This window comes from Balaenoptera musculus, chromosome 19 (genome assembly GCF_009873245.2).
Source record: "Balaenoptera musculus isolate JJ_BM4_2016_0621 chromosome 19, mBalMus1.pri.v3, whole genome shotgun sequence".
Taxonomy (NCBI): Eukaryota; Metazoa; Chordata; class Mammalia; order Artiodactyla; family Balaenopteridae; genus Balaenoptera; species Balaenoptera musculus.
The window spans coordinates 12,698,371-12,719,408 of NC_045803.1; the positions used below are offsets into that span (position 1 = coordinate 12,698,371).

The 21,038-nt window shown below is 51.4% G+C and overlaps 2 protein-coding genes across 4 annotated transcripts; one reads left to right on the forward strand and one right to left on the reverse strand.

The window, feature by feature from the left end:
• Positions 1 to 56: 56 nt before the first annotated feature.
• On the forward strand, positions 57 to 8,107 carry EXOSC5 (exosome component 5). 3 transcript variants are annotated; one of them, XM_036832113.1, is made up of 6 exons: positions 57 to 356; positions 3,776 to 3,889; positions 4,626 to 4,747; positions 5,763 to 5,903; positions 6,894 to 6,983; positions 7,703 to 8,107. In XM_036832113.1, the coding sequence occupies exons 1-6, from the start codon at positions 209 to 211 to the stop codon at positions 7,793 to 7,795; spliced, it is 708 nt and encodes a 235-aa protein (XP_036688008.1). In that variant the 5' UTR covers positions 57 to 208; the 3' UTR covers positions 7,796 to 8,107. The 3 variants fall into 3 exon arrangements, with proteins under 3 accessions (XP_036688008.1, XP_036688009.1, XP_036688010.1); XM_036832114.1 differs by having other exon boundaries at positions 139 to 356; positions 3,797 to 3,889; XM_036832115.1 differs by lacking the exon at positions 3,776 to 3,889 and having other exon boundaries at positions 139 to 356.
• Positions 8,108 to 10,076: 1,969 nt separating this feature from the next.
• TMEM91 (transmembrane protein 91) lies at positions 10,077 to 14,512 on the reverse strand. Its single transcript, XM_036834351.1, has 4 exons — positions 14,358 to 14,512; positions 13,135 to 13,373; positions 11,162 to 11,311; positions 10,077 to 10,624 (listed from the first exon to the last, which is right to left on the reverse strand). The coding sequence occupies exons 1-4, from the start codon at positions 14,368 to 14,370 to the stop codon at positions 10,466 to 10,468; spliced, it is 561 nt and encodes a 186-aa protein (XP_036690246.1). The 5' UTR covers positions 14,371 to 14,512; the 3' UTR covers positions 10,077 to 10,465.
• Positions 14,513 to 21,038: the final 6,526 nt, after the last annotated feature.

Genomic DNA, 21,038 nt, shown 5'->3' on the forward strand with positions numbered 1-21,038 from the left:
TCTTCTGTCCAATGGCTTTCCTGGACTTTCGAGGCGGGAGTGGGAGGGACCAAATTGTTAGTAAACGCGGAGCCACGTGTGGGCGCCGATCCTGGAGACCCCACCCCCCACCCCGGGTCGGCGCGTGCGCACTAGGTACGCAGTCTGTACGCAAGCGGGCGCTTCTGGGCGGAAGCGACAGTCTCGGCTGCACGTGGGCTCCGGGGCGATGGAGGGGACGATGCAGACTGAGACGACGATCCGCGCTGAGTCTGGAATAGAGTCTGGCCCTCGGGGCCCCAGTTGTAGCCTCCGGCACTTTGCCTGCGAACAGAATTTGTTGTCCCGGCCCGATGGCTCTGCCTCTTTCCTGCAAGGTAGGAACTCACCCAGGTCGTATTCGTTCTAGGGCGCGGTTACAGTGTACTGTGCTAGCTGGTAAATATTCCTCCTGGACTGGTGCAGTTCTTGCCGGGGTGGATACTACTGCATACGTCAGTAGACATATACCTCTCCCTCCAGACTAGCCGGGAGAAGATATTTCCACTTTGGTAAGTACTCAGAATGAGAGAGGGGCCGATCTCCTCTTAAGAACGAATACTCCAGAATAGGGGAAATCTCCTTACCTGGGTGTCTCCCTTGACTAGGTTCCTCCCCCGCCTCCCACACACGCATCCTGCGTCCATACATCCCAGGGTGAGGCAAACCCCTTTGTTCGCATAAATACCCGGTAGACTGGCAAATCACCACTAGCGGTTTAATTACTTCCTGGACCCGTGGCAGATCTTCTACCGAAGCAGATACTTATCAGATTGAGGGTGATGTCCCCAGCCCCACCCCCACCCATTGGGTAAATATCCCTTTGACTGGGATACACAACTCTTCCTATATCCCTAAGACTGGGGCACGTCTTACCTATTAGGTAAATATCCCCTTTCCCTAGTTAAATAATTCTCAGACTAGACTCACCTCCCTGACCCCGGGAAATATTCCTCTGGAGACAGGCCTAAAGATCACCCCCATAAATGCTTCAGGCTCTGCCTTAGGGCATTACCTCAGACCCAGGTACAGAACCTGCTTTCATTCATTCCTTCATTGAACACATGTATTTTTGCTAGCACTGAGAATACATGGATAAAACATTTTTTTAAATCCCTGCCCTAATGGAGTTTACATTCTAGTCAAAGAGACAGACAAAAGATAACTAAGTAAAATATACAGTAAAATGCTGTGGAGAAAAATACAGTAGGGAAGAGGACTAGGGTGTGCCAGAGAGGGTTGCAGTCTTAATTAGGATGGTAAGGAAAGGGCTCACTAAGATGGTACCTTTTGAATAAAAACCTAAAGGTAAGGGAGCAAACCCTAAAGGGATCAAGAGGAAAGCTTACCAAGCATTGGGAACCACAGGGGTAAAGGCCCTGAGGCCAAAACTTGCCTGGTGAGGAATAGTCGGGACAAGTGTGGCTGCAGCAGAGACAGGAGGCGGGAGGGAGGTAAGGAGGCCTGCCCGTCATATAAGGCCTAGTGATTGAGAATGGAGTCGTGTGACATGATCTGAATATATATTAACAGAAACTGTCTGGCTGCACTGTTGAGGTTAGAGGGGGAAAGGGGGAGGTGAGGGTGGCTCAGACCAGAGTGGAAGCAGTGCAGGTGGTGAGATTCTGAAGGTAAAACTGACAAATTTTGCAGATGGTTTGGTTTGGGGATATGAAAAAAAGAGGGATAACGCGAAAGTTCTTTTCCCAGATTAGCTGTGCTGGGAGAAGATGGGTTCAGTTTGGAACATTAAATTTACAATGCCTAGTAGACATCCCTGTGGCAATGTGGACTGGGCAGTAGGACATACAAGTCTGGAATTTGGAATCCTTCGGCTATAAATGGTATTTCAAGCTACCGATTGGCAAATGGTATTTCAAGCTACCGATTGGATGGGATCTCCAAGAAAATTAGTATAGATGGAGAAGAGAGGCGGTCCCAGGACTAAGCCCTGGGTCTTCTAGCTTGTGCAGAGCTAGGAAGAGACACTGAGAAGGAGCAGCTAGTAAGGTAGGAGGAAAACCAAGAGAGGGCGGTGACCTGGAGCCCAGAGAAGAACATGTTTGAGCTGTAAGGGCCAACCAGCTGCATTGGTCCTCCTGCAGAGGCTGCATCACGTGAGGATGGGCTAGACCTGTGGGTTGACAACTTGGACGTATGTCATTGGTGGCGCAGTCAAGAGCTGTTCTGGTGGAGGGATGGGATCAAGGAGGAAAAGAAAGAGTCAGTGAGTGGAGACAGCTCTATAGGAGCTTTGCTGTAAGAGGATCAGGGGCAGGGGTTAGATGGGTGTGGGGTCCAGAGGGGAGGGACTCTTGTGCTCACGTGAACCACAGACAGCTCATCTGGAGTAACAGGAAGGAAGGCCCCAGTGTGGATCTAGTTCTACTTGGATAATTTCCCCCTTCGGGTACATTCTCCTGGAGCCAAGAGAATCCCCTCCCTTGTGTGGCAGCTCCTCCTCCCCAACTCCAGGGAAAAAAAGGCCTCTACCCGGAACCTCCCCAAGGCTTAGCTCTCTGGCTAAATGCAGATGCCTGGAGTTTCTTAGAGCTTAAGAAATTCTGAGCCCCTTTTGTGTTCTAAAACCCCAAAGCCCAGAACCCTGGAGCAGGGTCCTTTGCAGACCTTCAAAAGTGTGTCCCACATGCTTGTGGCCTCAGAATCTCTGATGAGGTTAAGAATGCAAAGCCTCAGAACCTACCCGCTCCAACTGAGGCTGGCCCTCTACATTTTTGAATTAATTGCTGTGGTGATTCTGATTGCAGCCCAGTGTTTGGAAGCTTTGCTGAAGCTCCGTTTCTTCCCACTGCAGGTTGCAGGCCCAGCTACACAGTAGAATGGCCTGTGGAGCTCTGAGGCTGCTGGTGCCTGAGCCCCAACCCCCAGCAATGCAATTAGGCTCTCTGGGGGAGGGACCTGGGCATCAGTATCTTTTAAAGCTACGCAGTGAGTCCATTGTGCAGCCAGGGTGGAGAACCACTGCGTCATTAGTGGTTGTTTTTAACTGGAATAAAGTAGAAGATATCAGAGTATATCAAAGCAATAACGGTAAGAGTTGTTTTTGAGGCTTTTGTTCCATTTACATGCACACAGATTTGGGTGAGTTTTAGGTCCTGCTCTATTTCTTATTGGGAGCTAGGGTCAGAAAAGTTTGCAAGCTGCTGTTGAGGTCCAGTCTCCTCATTCTGCAGATGGTGGAACTAAGGCCCAGAGAAGGGAGCAAGATCAGCTGAGGTTACAGAGCCAGGAGGAAATAAGCAGGTGTCAGGACACACCCCCGGATATTTATCTCTTTCTCAGATGTCCTAACTGCTGCAGAGTTTGGGGATGTGAGCCTGAGGGAAGAGAGCTGGGCTAAGGGAAGCTTTGGATGGAGACGTTGGGACCAGCAGCAGTAAGAGGGAGAAAGTTTAGCTCTCAGGAAGAACTTCCCATTAAAGTTTATAATAATAGCTAAAGTCTTTTGGGCACTCAGCCCTTACAGGCAGAGTCCTAAGTGGTTTTCTTTTTATCTCATGTAATCCTCACAGCTGTGAGGGAGGTACTGTAGTTGTCCCCATTTTACAGATGAGGAAGTGGAGGCAGAGAAATGAATCAAGTGCTCAAAGAATCACTACCAACAACTGGTGGGCCACAGTGAGGGTGATGTGGGCAACCCTGGCCACCTGGCTCAGGGCCCACAATGTTAAGTGCCAGGCGTTGGGCCCCAGAGGCAGGGAAGATTTGGGTGAGGCCTCCCATGCTGTCTCCCCAGGGGATACCTCCGTCCTGGCAGGCGTGTACGGGCCAGCAGAGGTGAAAGTCAGCAAAGAGATCTTCAACAAGGCCACACTGGAGGTGACCCTGAGGCCGAAGATCGGTCTGCCTGGTAATTGGGCCTCTCGCCCGGTGTCTCCCTCACTGCTTTTCCTGGTCTCCACTCTCCCCTCCCTCCTCTCATCACCCCTCAGCTATTTCTTTCTTTTCTTTCTTTATTTATTTTGGCTGTGCTGGGTCTTAGCTGCGGCATACGGGCTCTTAGTTGCGTCATGCATGCGGGAACTAGTTCCCCGACCAGGGATCGAACCGGGGCCCCCTGCATTGGGTGCACGGAATCTTACCCACTGGGCCACGAGGGAAGTCCCCTGCCCTCAGCTATTTCTGTCTCTTTCTCCAACTCTCTGCTTCTGAGTCTCTGTTTCTGTCACTTTTCTCTCTTTCTCCCTGTCTCTCTCCATCTTCACTCTCCCCTCCTCTTTCCTGGCTCCATCTCTCCTCCTTTCCATTAACCTGTTTTTCCGCTCTTTTACTCTGTCCCCCTCACTCCCCAGGGCTGGGCCCACTGGGATGGGGGTGGACAGCAGCACTGGACACGGGAGCTCAGAGGTTCTCCTCCCCGGGAGGCTCCCTTGGTGGGTGCTGGAAGTGGCAGGGGTCGAGTGGGTGGCAGTCAGGCCCTGCCTCCTTCCCAGTGGGACTCCTCTGTCATCCATTCAGGGTCTTCCAGTAACCCGGACTGGGACTGCAGGCCCTTTTCCAGAGGGTTTGGGTGGGGCATATGGAGGAAGGTGAGCCAGATGGAAGGGAAGAGCCTGACAACCGCACCCCACCCCTGATTTCCCCAGGCGTAGCGGAGAAGAGCCGGGAGCGGCTGATCAGAAACACGTGTGAAGCGGTGGTGCTGGGAGCTCTGCACCCCCGCACCTCCATAACCGTGGTGCTGCAGGTCGTCAGCGATGCTGGCTCTGTATCCTTTCCCCCAGGCCACCTCCTCCAGGAAGTCCTCCAGAATCCAAAGCCTGTGCCAGTGACCTCAGCTCTGACCCAGAGCTTGGATTTGAGGCTCAACACCGGGGGAGCCCTGAGCAGGTAGAACCTTAGGTTCAGCAGCTCAGCCTTGAAAGATCGCTGTGGTTTGGGTGCGAAAGGTAGAGGCCAAGGACCAGAAACGGGCATTTCTAGACGGCTTTGCAGGTGCATGGCCCTGCATTGGGCAGACACTTCACAGATGAGGGAAAAGGAGGACTACTGCGAACCCATTTCACAGAGGGGAGGCAATGGAGGGTCAGTGGCAGAGGTGGGACTGACTAATTGTGAAGCTGGGCCCTGGGGAGGAAAGACTTGAGGAAACTGAGGTGGGGCCAGCTGTCTGACTCAGGCCTGTGCTCACCTTGTACTGTGCCAGGGCCACACCTCTCCCCTGGACTGTGGGCTCCCTGGGGACACCGACCCCTCCCTCTGTCACCCTGCCTGTCTATCGCCTGGTAGCACTGCATGCTCTAGATACCCCAGCTCCAGGCCTGGCTCTGCCACTGCCTACTTGTGTGATCTTGGAAGGCTTCTGCCCTCCGTTTCCCTGAAGGTGCGTATCTGTTGAATATCATTATGATCCCTGCTTGAGGCTCAGAGGGAATACGTAACTTGCTCAAGGTCACACAGCTTAGAGGTGGCAAATTCAGGTCTGGAACCCAAGGATACTTGATGCCAGAACTACTCTGCCTTTCTGTGATCAATTAGTGATGTCTGCTACAGGCACTGGCAGGGTGAATGGAGGCATGGATGTGTTCTGCTGACCAGCCCTCCAGTAGAAACTCTTAACCTGGGAATTCCCCGGCGGTCCAGTGGTTAGGACTCTGCTCTCTCACTGCTGAGGGCCTGGGTTCAATCCCTGGTTGGGGAAATAAGATCCCACAAGCTTCACAGCACGGCCAAAAAAAAGGAAGAAAAAAAAGAAACTCTTAACCACTGCCTGTGGCACTCAGCTCCTGGCCTGTTGCCTGAATGCCGCCTGCATGGCACTGGTGGACGCAGGTGTGCCCATGCGGGCCCTCTTCTGTGGGGTCACCTGTGCTCTGGACTCTGATGGGACCCTCCTGCTGGACCCCACAGCCAAGCAAGAAAAGGTAGGTATGAAGGGTAGGGTAAAAGGCCTTGGGCAGACACTCTTCTTCTCCTCCTCTAGGCCTCACTTCTCCAAAACAGTTGGCTTGTACCACCTCATTCTCAGCTGGCAAGCTCTGCCCTGTTCATCTGGGCAAGTGCTAGAAACCCAACTCTAACCTGCTGAAGCAAAAAGGGAATTGATTTTAAGAGGTTCAGAAACAAAAGCAAAGGAGGAAAGAGTTTTTTCTTCACTGGCTCAAGGTCACAGTGTGCTAGGGTTCTGGTTATTCCCAGTTACCTGCTCAGGACTGTACAGTCACATCCAGTCGGGAAAGCAGAAGCCCCTTGGGGGATTTCAGACAGAGAGAATTTAATGCAGGGAACTGGTTATAACCATATTGGAAGAGCTGAAGGAGCAGAAGAGAAGAAGAGAGGACACCCAGAGATTAGAAGCCGGAAGCCAGCTCCTGCTCTGTGCTGGTGGAGACACTGGTGCAGTCAGATCTAGATGCACAGAGACGGTCTGGCTTTGCCCTGGCTGCTGAAGTCCAGAACCCACCCCGTCTCCATGCCTCCTGTGGCAGGTGATAGACCCCAAACTCCTGCTGCAATGAGGACCAGGATGCTCTCTCCTCCCTCCCAGTCTCCCACCAGATTCCTGGTAGAACCTAACGGGCAGGGGAATCTGGGAAATACAGTTTGCTGGCTTCCAGCCCCAGGGGTACAGAGCACTGCAGGGAGATGGGAGGCACCGGGGAGTGACCGGCACTGGGGCTGCCGCCCCTGTGGCGCAGGATGCTGTGCTCTGAAGCCCTGTGTCAGGACCATGTGGTGGAATGTGGCATGGGGAGCGATTACTCAAGGAAGCAGGAAGAGGTGGTATGTAGACCAAAAAAAAAAAAATACACTTGATAAACGTGAGTGAAAAGCAAGCCCCCTCTTTGGTACCAGCTGAGATTGTGTCTGAGGAGAGAGTTCCAGGTCCCCCACCTTGTACCCCTCATCCCTAGGAGGCTCGGGCAGTCCTGACCTTTGCACTTGACAGCGTGGAACGGAAGCTGCTGATGTCCACCACCAAGGGGCTCTACTCTGATGCTGAGGTACCAGTGTGCAATTGGGGGTGAATGCCAGATCCTTCCCACCCACCTGACACGAGGTCCTGTCCCAGTCCTAAGAAGCTTAAGGAGGGCCCCGTCCTTGCATCCCTTCTGTAAATAGGAGTTTTCAAACTTTGTAGCCATAGAAACCTTTGTGGGAACTTTAAAGGGAAGACCTATTTATGAGAAGAGGGGCACAGGTTGAAATCAAGAGATGGGGGCACCTGGAGGCCTCCCAGCTTCCAGCTCAGAGCTGTGCACCCCGGAACTCGGGGTGTCTGAAAAACAGAGTTTGGCACCTGTTGGGCCAAATGGTCTCCAAGAATATTTCCCACCTGGCCCTCCTGTGGATCCAGGTATACATGGCAGGAAAGATTTGGGGTCTCAGGTTCCGTGGCTTTTAAGACTATTTGGAGTCACAGGACCTGTGGCTCTAAAATTCCAATCTGGCCCCAGAGCTCAACAAGGTTGGGGTCACGTCCAGGGGTCAGGATGCCTGATGCCATTGGTCTGAGGGCCTGGAGCTGCTGGAACCTGACCCCTGAGGCCTTCCCCTTGAAGGAGCCCATGAAGTGGGGAAGAAGGAAATGCACAGGGAGTAATCCCCGCTCCACCTGCCTCCCCTTGGGGGGCGGGGCTCCCGGTGAACAGGGAGGTGGGGCCCGTCAGGCCGTGTGGGTGCAGGCCTGGGCCCGCAGCACTGAGCCCCTCTCCCTTCCCAGCTCCAGCAGTGCCTGGCCGCAGCCCAGGCTGCTTCCCAGCACGTCTTCCGCTTCTACCGGGAATCTCTGCAGAGGCGTTACTCCAAGAGCTGAGGCACGCCGGGGCAAGCTGCCCCTCCCACCACCTCCAGCGTCAAATAAACTGGTAGCCCAGCCCTGCTGAGAAAGTGGCTATAGCCAGCCCCTGGGCCCGGGGGGCACAGACCCCACCCCACCCCAGGAAAACACTAGTAGGATGGTGCATTTATTGACTGAATCTACTCATTTTAACAGCCCGGTGAAGTGGGACTGCTGTTAGAGTGTGCAGGCCCTGCTGGGTGCTGAGGCCTCAGCAGTGAATGAGGCCCACGTCCCAGGTTCAAGGAGCAGTGAAGTGATGGGCAAATAAAATTGGCGTTTTTTGGATGGTGGATGCTATTTAAAAACAAACAGGGAAGACGGGTTTAGGTGAGTCGGGGGGAGGGCAGATTTAATACATCAGTCGGGGACACCTCCGTGGAGAGGGGAACGTCTGAGGGAAGCCCAGGAGGAGGCCAGGGACGAACTCAGGGACTCATGGACATATGGGGGAGGACCCCCTGGCAGAGGTTCAAGGACCAGCAAGGTGGCCAGTGTGGCTGGAGCAGAGTGACTAAGGGGAGAGTAAGGAGATGGTCGGGGAGGCAGTGGCCTTTGTGGGCCTCGGAGGGGAATCTGGCTCTGAATGCTGCTTTTACCCACCCAACAACCCTGCGAGGTGTGGCTGTTGTTACAGTCTCTGTTTTAAGGTAAGGAAACAAGGGACTTCCCTGGTGGCACAGTGGTTACGAATCCGCCTGCCAGTGCAGGGGACACGGGTTCGAGCCCTGGTCCGGGAGGATCCCACATGCCAAGGAGCACTTAAGCCCGTGCACCACAACTACTGAACCTGTGCTCTAGAGCCCTCAAGCCACAACTACTGAACCCACGTGCCACAGCTGCTGAGCCCACGCGCCTAGAGCCCGTGCTCCACAACAAGAGTAGCCCCCGCTCGCCGCAACTAGAGAGAGCCTGCGTGCAGTAACGAAGACCCAATGCAGCCAAAAAAATAAAATTCAAGAAAGAATAAGGTAAGGGAACAAGCTCAGAAGCCAGTTAACCACCAGAGGTCACCAGCTTGTTAAGTGGTGGAGCACGGGTCCCACTCAAGACTCCAGACCCAGGGACTTCCCTGGCTGTCCAGCAGTTAAGACTCCACGCGTCCACTGCAGGGGGCACGGCTTCGATCCCTAGTTGGGGATCCCGCGTGCCACTTGGTGCGGCCAAAAAAAAAAGTCCAGACCCAGAGCCCTCACTATGCAGACAAACACCTGAGGTGCCAGTGCATTCTGGACCTCGGGTCCCTGTCTGTGAAAGGAAGTGACCGAGGCCTGTTGGTTCTCTGTCAGGGGTGATAGCACCCCCTAAGGGGCTTTTGGAAATGGGTGTATTTTCAGTTCTGATTTGACTGATCCCCACCCTCACATTCAGGGGGCAGGAGCCAAGATCCCACTAGCATCCAGCAAGGAATAACGTTCCCACAGGTGGGCCACATGGCTGCCAGATCCTGTCTGCCACTTACGTTTAGGGGTTTATGGTGAAAATGACACGTCTGGGGGCCCTCTGCTGCACGCTTCGCATGCTTAAACTGGCCCACACGGTGCCCACAATTGCCCCTTTGAGCAGGTGTCATTTTCATCCCCAGTAAACAAGAAGGAAATGCATAAATATCTTTAGCTTGAAATTACACCCGTGAAGACGCGCAGGAGAGCACAAACAGGGAATAGTGTTTTCTTCTAGCAAGATTAAATGGCATTAAGTGGAATGAAAAAACTAAACCACTTTCACTTTATTACTTGGTAATATCAGGCTCCATTTAATGTACCTCTGATAAGCTCAGGACAGGGCTGTTTGGCCTGCCAGAGTGCCAGCACTTTGAGGCCTGAAGGTCCCATCCCTCCCAATCTCAGGCTATGTGATGGGGCTGCCTCCTAGCCCGGGTGGGCCACTGAGAGGGTGCCTGGGGAAGAGGACCTTTGGGGTACCAGAGCTGCCTGCTCCATTCTCCTCCCCCACGAGGCGGAGCCTGTGCAGTGAAGCCAAGAGATGGGGAGAGCAGACTATTATCTGAGGCCCTCAATCCAGTTCTCCCTCAGCTTTCTTCCCCTTTGTTGTGTAAGGCAGTCTGAGTTGGATTTCTGCCACTTGCTGTCGAAGGAGCTCCGGGGGAGGCTGCTGTTTACACTGCATGACTCATTTAGTCTTCAGAACTGCTCCAGGTGTGGGAGAAATTAGTCCCATTTTGCAGATGAGGAGAAGTGAGGCTCAGAAGGTACGTGGGCGGAGGTTACACAGTGAACTTGGAGGAGGAAGGCCTTGGAACCTGGCTTTCTCTAATTCTCTACCTATCACCCACGTTGTGAAGAGAATATTCTGCAACTTGGAAGCCCTCCGAGCTTCCTCGGATTCCCTCTTCTCTGGCTCTGAGGTGTACGGGAGCACCCCGGGGGGCAGCCTGTCACTCTGGCCCGTCCCTTCCGCCTTCCCACACACACAGACAGACACAGGTTTCGCGGCAGGAGTGTCTGGTGTTTAATTGCTCTTTGCGGCCTCCAGGAAGGGGCGTGGGGGGGCGGGGGAGAACCGCGACTCACTCCCCGTTTCTGGATGCTGCCGCCGCCGCCTCATCCACCTGGATTCTCCACTCCGACCGCGGACGCGCTGGGCGGCCGGCCTCTGGGTTCACAGTGAGGACCGCAGGGGCAACTAGGGCGGGTCTCGGGAGGCGAGGTAGGCGGCCAGGGTCACCAGGGCGGCCGCGTACGTGCACACGCCCAGCCCGACGGCCAGGACCCCCAGCAGGAAGGCGCGGCGGGAGGCGGCCCCTGCCCCCTGGACGTCCCCCTCGGCCCAAGCCTTGTTGGTCTGTGGAGGCGGTGCAGCGGTGACTCAGGTATCCCCTCATCCCACCCTGCTTCCCGCAGCCCGACCCCTCCCCCACCCAACACACCCATGTATTCATTCATATGTTCCAAAAACACAGGGAGCAGCTACTGTGGGTCAGGCACAGTTGGGCACTGGGGATACTGGGTGACTAATAAAAAATATATATATATTACTATATGCCACAGTTCTAATTCGCTGAGCCTCACAACGACCCTGAGGCAGGAATTATTCATTCCCATTTTACAGATGAGGAAAATGAGGCACCGGGAGTTTAATCGGCTTGCCCACAACCTTACCAGAGGGTGGCGGGCCTAGGATTGGAGCTCAGGTTCTTACCCACCACTCTGGGCTGCCCTCTGTGAAAAATGCCTCATTTTACCCCTGAATGTTTCTATGTAAATCCTTTTCTCCATCACTTTTTTTTCCCCCAAGCATGCCTCCTCTTTTTTTCTTTTCTTTTGAATGCATTTTTCTCTTCTATATCCAACCCCCTCCCAGCTCCACCCACAGGCTGACCTTCTGGGCCAGGCAGAAGGCGGCAATGCCCACGGGCCAGAAACAGCACAGCATGGAGAAGACAGCCAAGCCGAGGTGGTCGTGGGGTAGGAGTGGGGAGAGAAGGCCGCCCCCATCCCAGTCCGAGTCACTGTCACTGGATGACACATCCTATGGGCAGGAGACAGCCTAAGTGGTCATCTCCACCCATCTTCCTTGCCCCACTGCTCCACTCCCCATGCCCCCAAAGACACAGAGAGAAAAATGTTCCAAGAGGTAGGCTCTTGACTTGCCCACATCCTGGATCCCCCTGACGGGAAGCTCTGGACCCTGTCTCCAGAGAAAAGCCTCACCCACACTCAAAAGCTTTGAGTTCAATTTCAAGGAGTTCACAGGTCCGCGCATGGATACTACAGCTGCTTATAAGCTCTGAGTTAAAAACCGCTGAAGTGGAGACAGAAACCAATGGGGACTGGACCCTGCAAAAAGATGGCGATTAGGGGAGCCAGCTCTGGTGGCCTAAATTACTAGGACAAACCTGCCTGCTGAAACTACAGGTTCTAGGTTAAAAAATATATATATTCTAATCTTGCATCAAATAGCTCACAAGACTTTAAGGAGTTACTGTAAAGCCAAAACTGAAGTGAAAATCAAGGTTAATTTAACAGAGAGGTCAAATGAACAGAGAAGGCCCCTTCTGCCCTGCAGGCATTTACCAATCCCATTTACCAATCCCTGAATGAAAAATTAACCTTTCATTCAGACTTTGAACTAGATTAAAAATGATCTCTAACTGGTAGTACCCCCAGACAGCTGACAAAAGCAAACCAAATCCTCTCCTGAGGAAGGTACTTTCGTTCTAGGCCTCAAAACAATTTTTCAAATACAATGACCAGCATGCAGTCAAAGATAACCAGGCACACAGGAACCAGTGGAGGAGAACTAGCAGAAATAATAAGGCCCTCAAAGTCTTCAAATAATGGGATTATTTGACACAAACCATGTCAAAGCGAAGCTTACTGCCACAGTGTGGCAGACTGTGTTTCCAAAAATGGCCACACCCATCTGACTGATAAGTCTTCTCATCAGGGGTGAGGTCTATGTCCACTTTCCTTGAGTCTGGGCAGGCTATGATTCATTTGTAGTTGATAGAATATGGTGGAAGTAATGCAACACGACTTGCAAGCATAAGTCAGAAAAGGTGAGGCAGCTTCTGCTTTGCTGAAACACTCCTGCTGGAGGTTGGAGGCACATAAGGAGTCTGGCTGCCCTGAAGCCGCCATGCTGTAAGCCCAAACCAGCCCACATGGGGAGACTCCTGCAGAAGCCCTGAGACAACATTAAGAGAGAGATAGTCAACCAGACCCCAGCTGCTTCAGACCCTGACTGTTCCACCTCTAGCCACTGGCTGACCGCAACCTCATGAAAGACCCTGAGGCAGAACCACCCAAGTCCTTCCCAGGTTCCCAACCCATGGAAACCATGAGCCATGATGATTGTTGTTGTTTTAAGCTACTAAGCTTTGGGGGTGATTTCTTATATGGCAATAGCAACTGGAAAACCATGTTTAGCAAATAAAAGACATGCTTGACAATATGCACAAGGAATAAGAAATTATACAAAATGACATTAATTGGAAAAAAGAGAGAGAGAGAGAACAGAGGCACAGAGATGCATCGGCTTTGGAAAGAGATAGACTGATGGAGAACAGGGGGGTCAGAAATCAGAGGGAAGACAAACAGAGCCAAAGGGAACAAAGATGAGAGATGAATTTGGAGAGAAAAAGGTAAAGAAGCCAGGTGGGATGGAGAACAGGAAAAACCACACCTGGAAACCCAGGGAGGCCACACGCAGTTGTGAAGTGAGACTCCAGGCCAGCAGCTGGCAGCTGGAGTTGGCCAGCAGCCTGCCGGATGTTGGCCACAGCTGGATTCACCTCCAGCCCCCTCCCCCAGCTCCCACTAAGGAGCCTACCTTAGTGGTCCTGCTCCTACCTCAAGGTCGGGGAGCCCTGGCTCCCCCAGTACAGCACTCACAGAAGGAAGAGATGGTGGCAAGAACTGCCAACCCCTCAGTGATTCTGCAAAGGCTGTCTCTCGAAAGGGAGGCCCTGGCTCAGGCTCCCCAGGCTTCTGGACAGGGGGCTCACCGCCTACACCCACCAGCAGAGGCTGTTGGAGCTCTGGAAGACTGGGCTTGTCCATGGCTGGGGAGGGGCTCCCAGAGGGGCATCCTGGGGGTAGGGGAAAGAAAAAGACAAGTTGTAAAAGTCTCACTTTTATCCTTCCCCTGACTCCTGGCTTTGGAGAGACTCCAGGCAGAGACTAGGTAGCTGAACCATCCTCAGACCCATTTTACAGATAGTAAAACTGAGGCCCAGAGAGTAACAGAGGTTGGTCCAAGTTGTGAAGAGAACTCAGGACTCTGGACATTCAGTTCCAGGCTTCTCTCTCCTCAGGCAAAAACCACACACCTGTTGCACATTTATTCCAAACCATGCCTTACACACTTACTTGGCCCATGAACTACATACCCATCCTGGGTTGACACTCTCATCCCTCTCCCCCACACCCATCCCCAATGATGCTTAGTTCACACACCGCCTGTGCCCCCAAGCCTGTGCACTCTCAATACCCAAGTCCCCTGCCACACATACCCATCCAGGCAAGCCCAATCCCCACCTCCACCTGTGCACATTCACATCCCAAGGGACTGTTTGCATACTTGCCCCAAACAACACCTCCCAACGGTCTTACACACTCACCCCAAATAACTCCTTGCACATTCATCCTAATCCCCCAGCATCAGATTCTCCCCAGATGCACATATATGCACAGGCTTCCCACACAGGCAGGCTGGACACTCTCCCCTGTCCCCATCACTTCCCTTGCACATCTGCCCAAAGACCCGCGGCCACACACCCCTCTCTTTCTCCACCCACATCCATGGCCCACACCCACCCGCTCCGCTGACACCTCCTGTTTTACCAGAATCCACCTTTGCACACTTCCCCCATAACACCACCAACCCACCACACAACTCAACCACGGAGACTATTCTTCTCGCCCTCACGATCCCCCTGCGGGGGTCCCCAAGTCTCCCGCCCTCAGTCCAAACCTGGCTTGAGCCGATTTCCTGGCCAAGGTTTTGCCTCCCTGTCCCCAGCGCCAGGACCCGGGAGAAGAGCGGTGCCCCCCGAGCTGCGCCCCTCACTCACCGCCCACGGCCATAGGCCGGGACCTCCTGGGCTCTCCGCACCGACACCCTCCCCGATCCTGCCGCTCAGGTGGGGGAACTCAGTGAGCCCCGCGCTCTTAGGGGTCTGGGCCTGGGGGCGCGGGGTCTGAGAGCTCCGCTGCGCGCCCCTCTCAGCGCCCCGGGCCCGCGGCGAGGGCGGGGGTGGGGGCGGGGCGGTGGGCTCCCGGGCTCCGCCCCCAGAGGAGGCCGCGGGGAGGGGGGCGGGGGAAGGATGGGGCCTTGAAGGCCGACGTCAGCGCCCGGCGCTGGCCCTTGCCACCCCGGGTGCGGAGGAGCAGGCGGAGGTCTCCGAGGTCAGCGGGCCCTGACATCCCGAAGCCAGACCCAAACGCTGCAGGACGGAGGACGGGGCGCCCCGATTCTCCAGAGCCTTCCTGGCTTGTCCCTGCTTCCACCCCACTGCCCTCCCCCCTCCCCAACAGTAAAAACAGCAACCCCGGCTAACTGTGGGCACGGTTCTTAGTGCTTTACATATACACGTACACGTTTATTCCCGAGAACGACCTAAGAGGCACTGTCATTGATTGTCCTGTCGTGCCCAGGAGGAAACGGGCGCAGAGAGTTAGAACTTGCCTAAAAGCGTGCCGCCGGGTCACTGAGGGCAGACTACGCCCGGCGCGGGGGTTAGATACCCTACGTTCATCAACGCACGGATTCCTCTCAGTAGCTCTATTTCTATCCCTGTTAGGCAGTTAAGGAAACTGAGGCTCAGAGATGTGTGCTCACTTGGCCAAGGTAAACAACTGGTACTAGGACCGACCCGCAGATTGTAACCCAGGGCTGTATTTCTTGCTGGCCCAAGTGGAGGGGAGAAAGCAGAGGCAGAAGGTGCGGCGGGGGCTTCCAGGGAAAGGGGCGGTGCTGGGAGTGGGCCAGGGATGGCGAGCTGCTTAGCAGGTGGTACAGGTGGTGGTTATGAGTTAGTGTTTGGACCCACACAGACCTGAGTTCCTTTCCAGGCTCTTCAAAGCACTCGTTGTGTGACCTCTGGATAATGGCATCACCTCTCTGAACCCCAATTTCTTCATCTGTGAAATAGGGTAAATACCCCCTGCCTCTTAGATGTGATAACATATATAAAGCACTTAGATTAGGTGCCATAACAAATGTCCAACATTTGCCCCAAACTAGGCACTCTGAACGTGTTTGATGGTGTTTAGGAATATAATTATTTACATCCGTCTTCATCAGTCTAATTAGGGGACTCTTCTCGCCCAGCAGTCCTCCACCTCCTTCAGGGAGGCCACCCAGCTTGCACTGGCTTCTCTTTCTCGGAAGCCCTCCATCTCACCAGTCCCAGACAGCCAAACTGGAGGATTCCCTTCCTGATGTGGGGCAGGCCAGCATTCCCTCACTCCAGGGCTCTGGGGCTCCGTGCCAAGAGTCCAGACGCTGGAGCTGGTACAGGCCCCACTCCTGGGGAGAACAGACGGTGTCTGGAAGTGACCTTGGCTCAGCCAGAGTTTCTGGCAGACAACAGGCAGGGAGACCCACAGGTCTCCCTGAGAAGGAGAGGGGGCAGAACTGTTTTATGGGGAGAGACACCCTTGTTACTCTGTATCTTCTTAACCTCGCTCTTATCACTATGAAACATATTACATATTTCTGCTGGTTTGAATCCTCCCACCAGTGCCAGCTCCAGCTCGGCTGGGATTTGATCTCTTGTTTACTGCTGTGCCTCAGAGCCTAGAACAGTGCCTGACCCCAAGCAGGACTTTGATACATATTTGTGGGGTGAGGGCATGAATTCTCACCAGCCTCAGTTTTTTTTTTTTTAAACTTATTCTACATTAAGTGTTTTTTGTTTTTTGTTTTTGTTTGTTTGTTTTTAATTAATTTATTTATTAATTTATTTATTTATCTATGGCTATGTTGGGTCTTCGTTTCTGTGCGAGGGCTTTCTCTAGTTGCGGCAAGTGGGGGCTACTCTTCGTCGCGGTGCGCGGGCTTCTCACTATCGCGGCCTCTCTTGTTGCGGAGCACAGGCTCCAGACGCGCAGGCTCAGTAATTGTGGCTCACGGGCCCAGTTGCTCCGCGGCATGTGGGATCTTCCCAGACCAGGGCTCGAACCCGTGTCCCCTGCATTGGCAGGCAGACTCTCAACCACTGCGCCACCAGGGAAGCCCCAGCCTCAGTTTTTTACCAAATCCCTGAGCAGTATGGGTCCCTTCGACCCCCCTAGGCCACCGTAGAGATTTATTCATTTCCAGTAGATCTCTCTGGCCACCATCAGCCTCGTACAGTCTCCCCACCCCTTCCAGGATGTCACTGGAGGCCCAGGCCTCTTGGGGTTTGTGATGGTCCTGAAATATTAATCACAAAATTCCAGCCAGGATCATCAACAGAAGCCTAAACCACTGAGTGAAAGTTTGATGAGGAACAGGATATTTATTTAGTCTCAAAGTATCCTCCCACAGATTACTTATTAATTACAAAGGGAAAAAAAATAGTATTAACGGACAACACCAGCAGACACCACCTAAAACCAGGTGATAGAAGTTAACATCACCAGTATCGGGACAAATGAACATCGTGTGCCTCCTGATATGCACTGAAAAGGACACAACATCATTTCTGTGATGTTTTTCTGCCAAAAATGCATCATCCGAATTGAATCATGAGAAAACAAGGGACAAAGCCCAACTGAGGGACACTCTATAAAGTACTTGGTCTGTACACTTAAAAAATGTCAGTGTCATGAAAACCAAAACAATAACAAAAATCTAAAAGCTGGCAGCCGGTTCTAGATTACAGGTGACTAAAGAAACATGACAACTAAACAAAGTGTGATCCCGGATGGAAAGCAGATGGTGACAAGGTATGTTATTGGGACAATGGGAGAAATTTGAACATAAACTATAAATTAGATGATAGTTTTCTATCAATCTTAAACTGATACTTGGGGAAATGTTAAATTGGTATTATGGTTATATAGGAGAATCCCCTTGTTCTTAGGAGAATTTTACTAATATAATATTATGAATTATATTTACGAATATAATATATTTGCATATGTGTGTATATATGTGTGTGTGTGTGTGTGTATGCAGAAAAGCAAGCAAAAGAATTGAACAAAACTTCACAGAAAGAGGAAATCCAAGGGAGAGATGAACATTTAAAAAGTTACTCAACTAATCATCAGGGAAATGCAAATTAAAATCACAGTGCGATACCAATATACACCCACCAGAATGGCTAAATGAAAGAAGACACCACCAGGAAGTGTTGGTGAGGATATAGAGTGGGGAAACTCTCATATACTGCTGGTGGGCATCCAAATTGGTCCAACCACTAGGAAAACTGTTGGGCAGTTTCTACTATAGCTGAACATATCCTATGACCCAGCAATTCCAGTCCAATCAGATATGAACATATGTCCACCAAAAAACAAATTCCCATCAACAGATGGATAAAGTGTAGCATCTTCACACAGAGGAAACTATATAGCGATGAGAACGAAAGAGCTACAGCCACATGCAATAGCATGGGATGAATTTCACAAACAAAAAACTGAGCAAAAGACAGCAGACACAAAACAATGCATATTGCGAGACTTCATTTATATAAAGTACAAAAACAGGCAAAATTAATCCATATTGTTAGAAGTCTAGTTAGTGGTTTCCTTTGGGGGCATCCTGGAAGAGGCATGAAGGGCATCCTGGAGGGGCTGGTCATGTTCTTTTCATGAGCTGAGTTCTGGTTACCAGGTGTGTTCAGTTTATGAAATTTAATTCAGCTGTTCACTTATGATTTGTGCACTTTTCTGTACACTTCAAAACATTTATTTTTGAAAAAGAGCAAGTTAGATCTAAAGATATGGATAACTTTCCAAGATGTATCACTGAGTGAAAAATGCAAGATGTGGGAATTCCCTGGTGGTCCAGTGGTTAGGACTCAGCGCTTTCACTGCCGAGGGCCTGGGTTCAATCCCTGTCAGGGAACTAAGATCCCACAAGCTGCGCAGCGCCGCCAAAAAAAAAAAAAATCAAGATGTAAAAGAATATGAACAGTCACTCTGTTAAGCAGTACAGCACTTCCTCAAAAATTAAAAATAGAATTATCATATGACTCAGCAATTCCACTTCTGGGTGTATACCCAAAAGAACTGAAATCAGGGTCTTTTTTTAAAAAATAAATTTAATAAATTTTTAAAATAAATTTATTTATTTTATTTATTTATTTTTGGCTGTGTCGGGTCTTCGTTGCTGTGTGTGGGCTTTCTCTAGTTGTGGTGAGGGGGGGCTACTCTTCATTGCAGTGTGCGTGCTTCTCACTGTGGTGGCTTCTCTTGTTGCGGAGCATGGGCTCTAGGCGCGCAGGCTTCAGTAGTTGTGGCATGCAGGTTCAGTAGTTGTGGCACGCGGGCTTCAGTAGTTGTGGCATGCGGGCTCTAGAATGCAGGCTCAGTAGTTGTGGTGCACAGGCTTAGTTACTCTGTGGCATGTGGGATCTTCCCAGACCAGGGATCAAACCCATGTCCCCTGCATTGGCAGGGGGATTCTTAACCACTGTGCCACCAGGGAAGTCCTGAAAGCAGGGTCTTGAAGAGATATGTGTACACCCATGTTCATAGCAGCATTATTCACAATAGCCAAAAGGTGGAAGCAACCCAACTGTACATCGACAGATGAATGGATAAAGCAAATGGGGTGTATATATAAAACGGGATATTATTTAGCCTTAAAAAGGAAGGAAATTCTTTGATGACCATTTTGTAATGTATAGAAATACTGAATCATTATGTTGTGCACCTGGAACTAACATGGTGTTGTAGGTCAATTATACTTCTAAATAAATAAATGCCATATAATTTAAAAAAAAAAAAGAAGGAAATTCTGACATGCACTACAGCATGGATGATCCTTGAGGACATTATGCTAAATTATTCTAAATGAAATAAGCCAGTAATAAAAGGACAAATAATGATTCTACTCAGATGGGGCACCTAGAGTAGTCAAATTCGTAGAAATAGAAAGTAAATAGGTGGTTTCCAGGGGCTAGGGGAAGGGAGGGATGGGGAGTTTTTGTTTAATGGGTACAGAGTTTCAGTTTTGCAAGATGAAAGGAGTTCTAGAGATTGGTTGCACAATTATGTGAATGTACTTAATGCCACTGAACTGTACACGTAAAGATGGTTAAAATGGTAAATTTTATGTTATGTGTATTTTATCACAATTTTAAAAACTTTAAGAATAAAAAGTACAGGGACTTCCCTGGTGGCGCAGTGGTTAAGAATCCTCCTGCCAATGCAGCGGACACAGGTTCAAGCCCTGGTCCAGGAAGATCCCACATGCCGCGGAGTGACGAAGCCTGTGTGCCACAACTACTGAGCCTGCGCTCTAGAGCCCGCGAGCGACAGCTACTGAAGCCTGCACGCCCTAGAGCCCGTGGTCCACAACAGGAGAAGCCACCCCTCGCCACAACTAGAGAAAGCCCACGCGCAGCAACGAAGACCCGACACAGCCAAAAATAATAAATAAATAAATAAACAAACAAACATTTACCATCAGACGGTTTCTGTTGGTCAGGAATCTGTTGATGGCTTACCTGGCTGGTTCTCGCTCAGGGTGTCATGAAGCTACAATCAGCATGTTGGCCAGGTGCAACAGTCACTGGAAGATTTGATGTGGCTGAAAGATGTCCTTCCAAGATGGGTCACTCACATGGTGCCGGTTTGCTGGCACGGGGCCTCGGTTGTTCTCCATTTGGGTCTCTCCGCTGGCTGTTTCACTGCTGTCACAAATGGTGGCTGGTCTCTCTCAAAGTGAGCCATTCCATAGAGAGATGGATGAGGAAGCCTCAATGCCTTTTATGGCTTCGTCTAAGAAGTCACACAGCAACACTTCTACCATATTCTGCTGGTTAGAAGCAAGTTACAAAGTGCAGCCTATACGCAAGAGGAGGGGGCTTCCCTGGTGGCGCAGTGGTTGAGAATCCGCCTGCCAATGCAGGGGACACGGGTTCGAGTCCTGGCCTGGGAAGATCCCACATGCCGCGGAGCGACTAGGCCCGTGCGCCACAACTACTGAGCCTGCGCGTCTGGAGCCTGTGCTCCGCAACAAGAGAGGCCGTGATAGTGAGAGGCCCGCGCACCGCGATGAAGAATGGCCCCCACTTGCTGCAACTAGAGAAAGCCCTCGCACAGAAACGAAGACCCAACACAGCCATAAATAAAATAAATAAATAATAAATAAATAAATAAATAAAAAGAGGAGGGAAATTAGGCTCCACCTAGTGAAAGAAGGAGTGTCAAAGAATCTGTGGACATATTTTAAAACAGCTTCATACATTCATTAAATCCTGACAATAATCTAACAAGGTGGGTACCATCACTCAATCTCACGTTACAGATGAGGAAACTAAGGTACAGAGAGGCTAAAGGTCACACAGAAGAGCCAGAGCTAAGACTTAAATCCAGGTAGTTGAACTGGGAAGCAGTTTCTTAATCACTAATGTCAACCAGTGGGAAAGAAACCAATTGAAGAAAAAAATATTTAAGAAGGAGCATTGTATGAGACTTTTGTTTGTTTTTTGGCCATGCCACGTGGTATGCGGGATCTTAGTTCCCCAACCAGGGATCGAACCCATGACCGCTGAAGTGGAAGCACGGAGTCTTATCCACTAGACGACCAGGGAAGT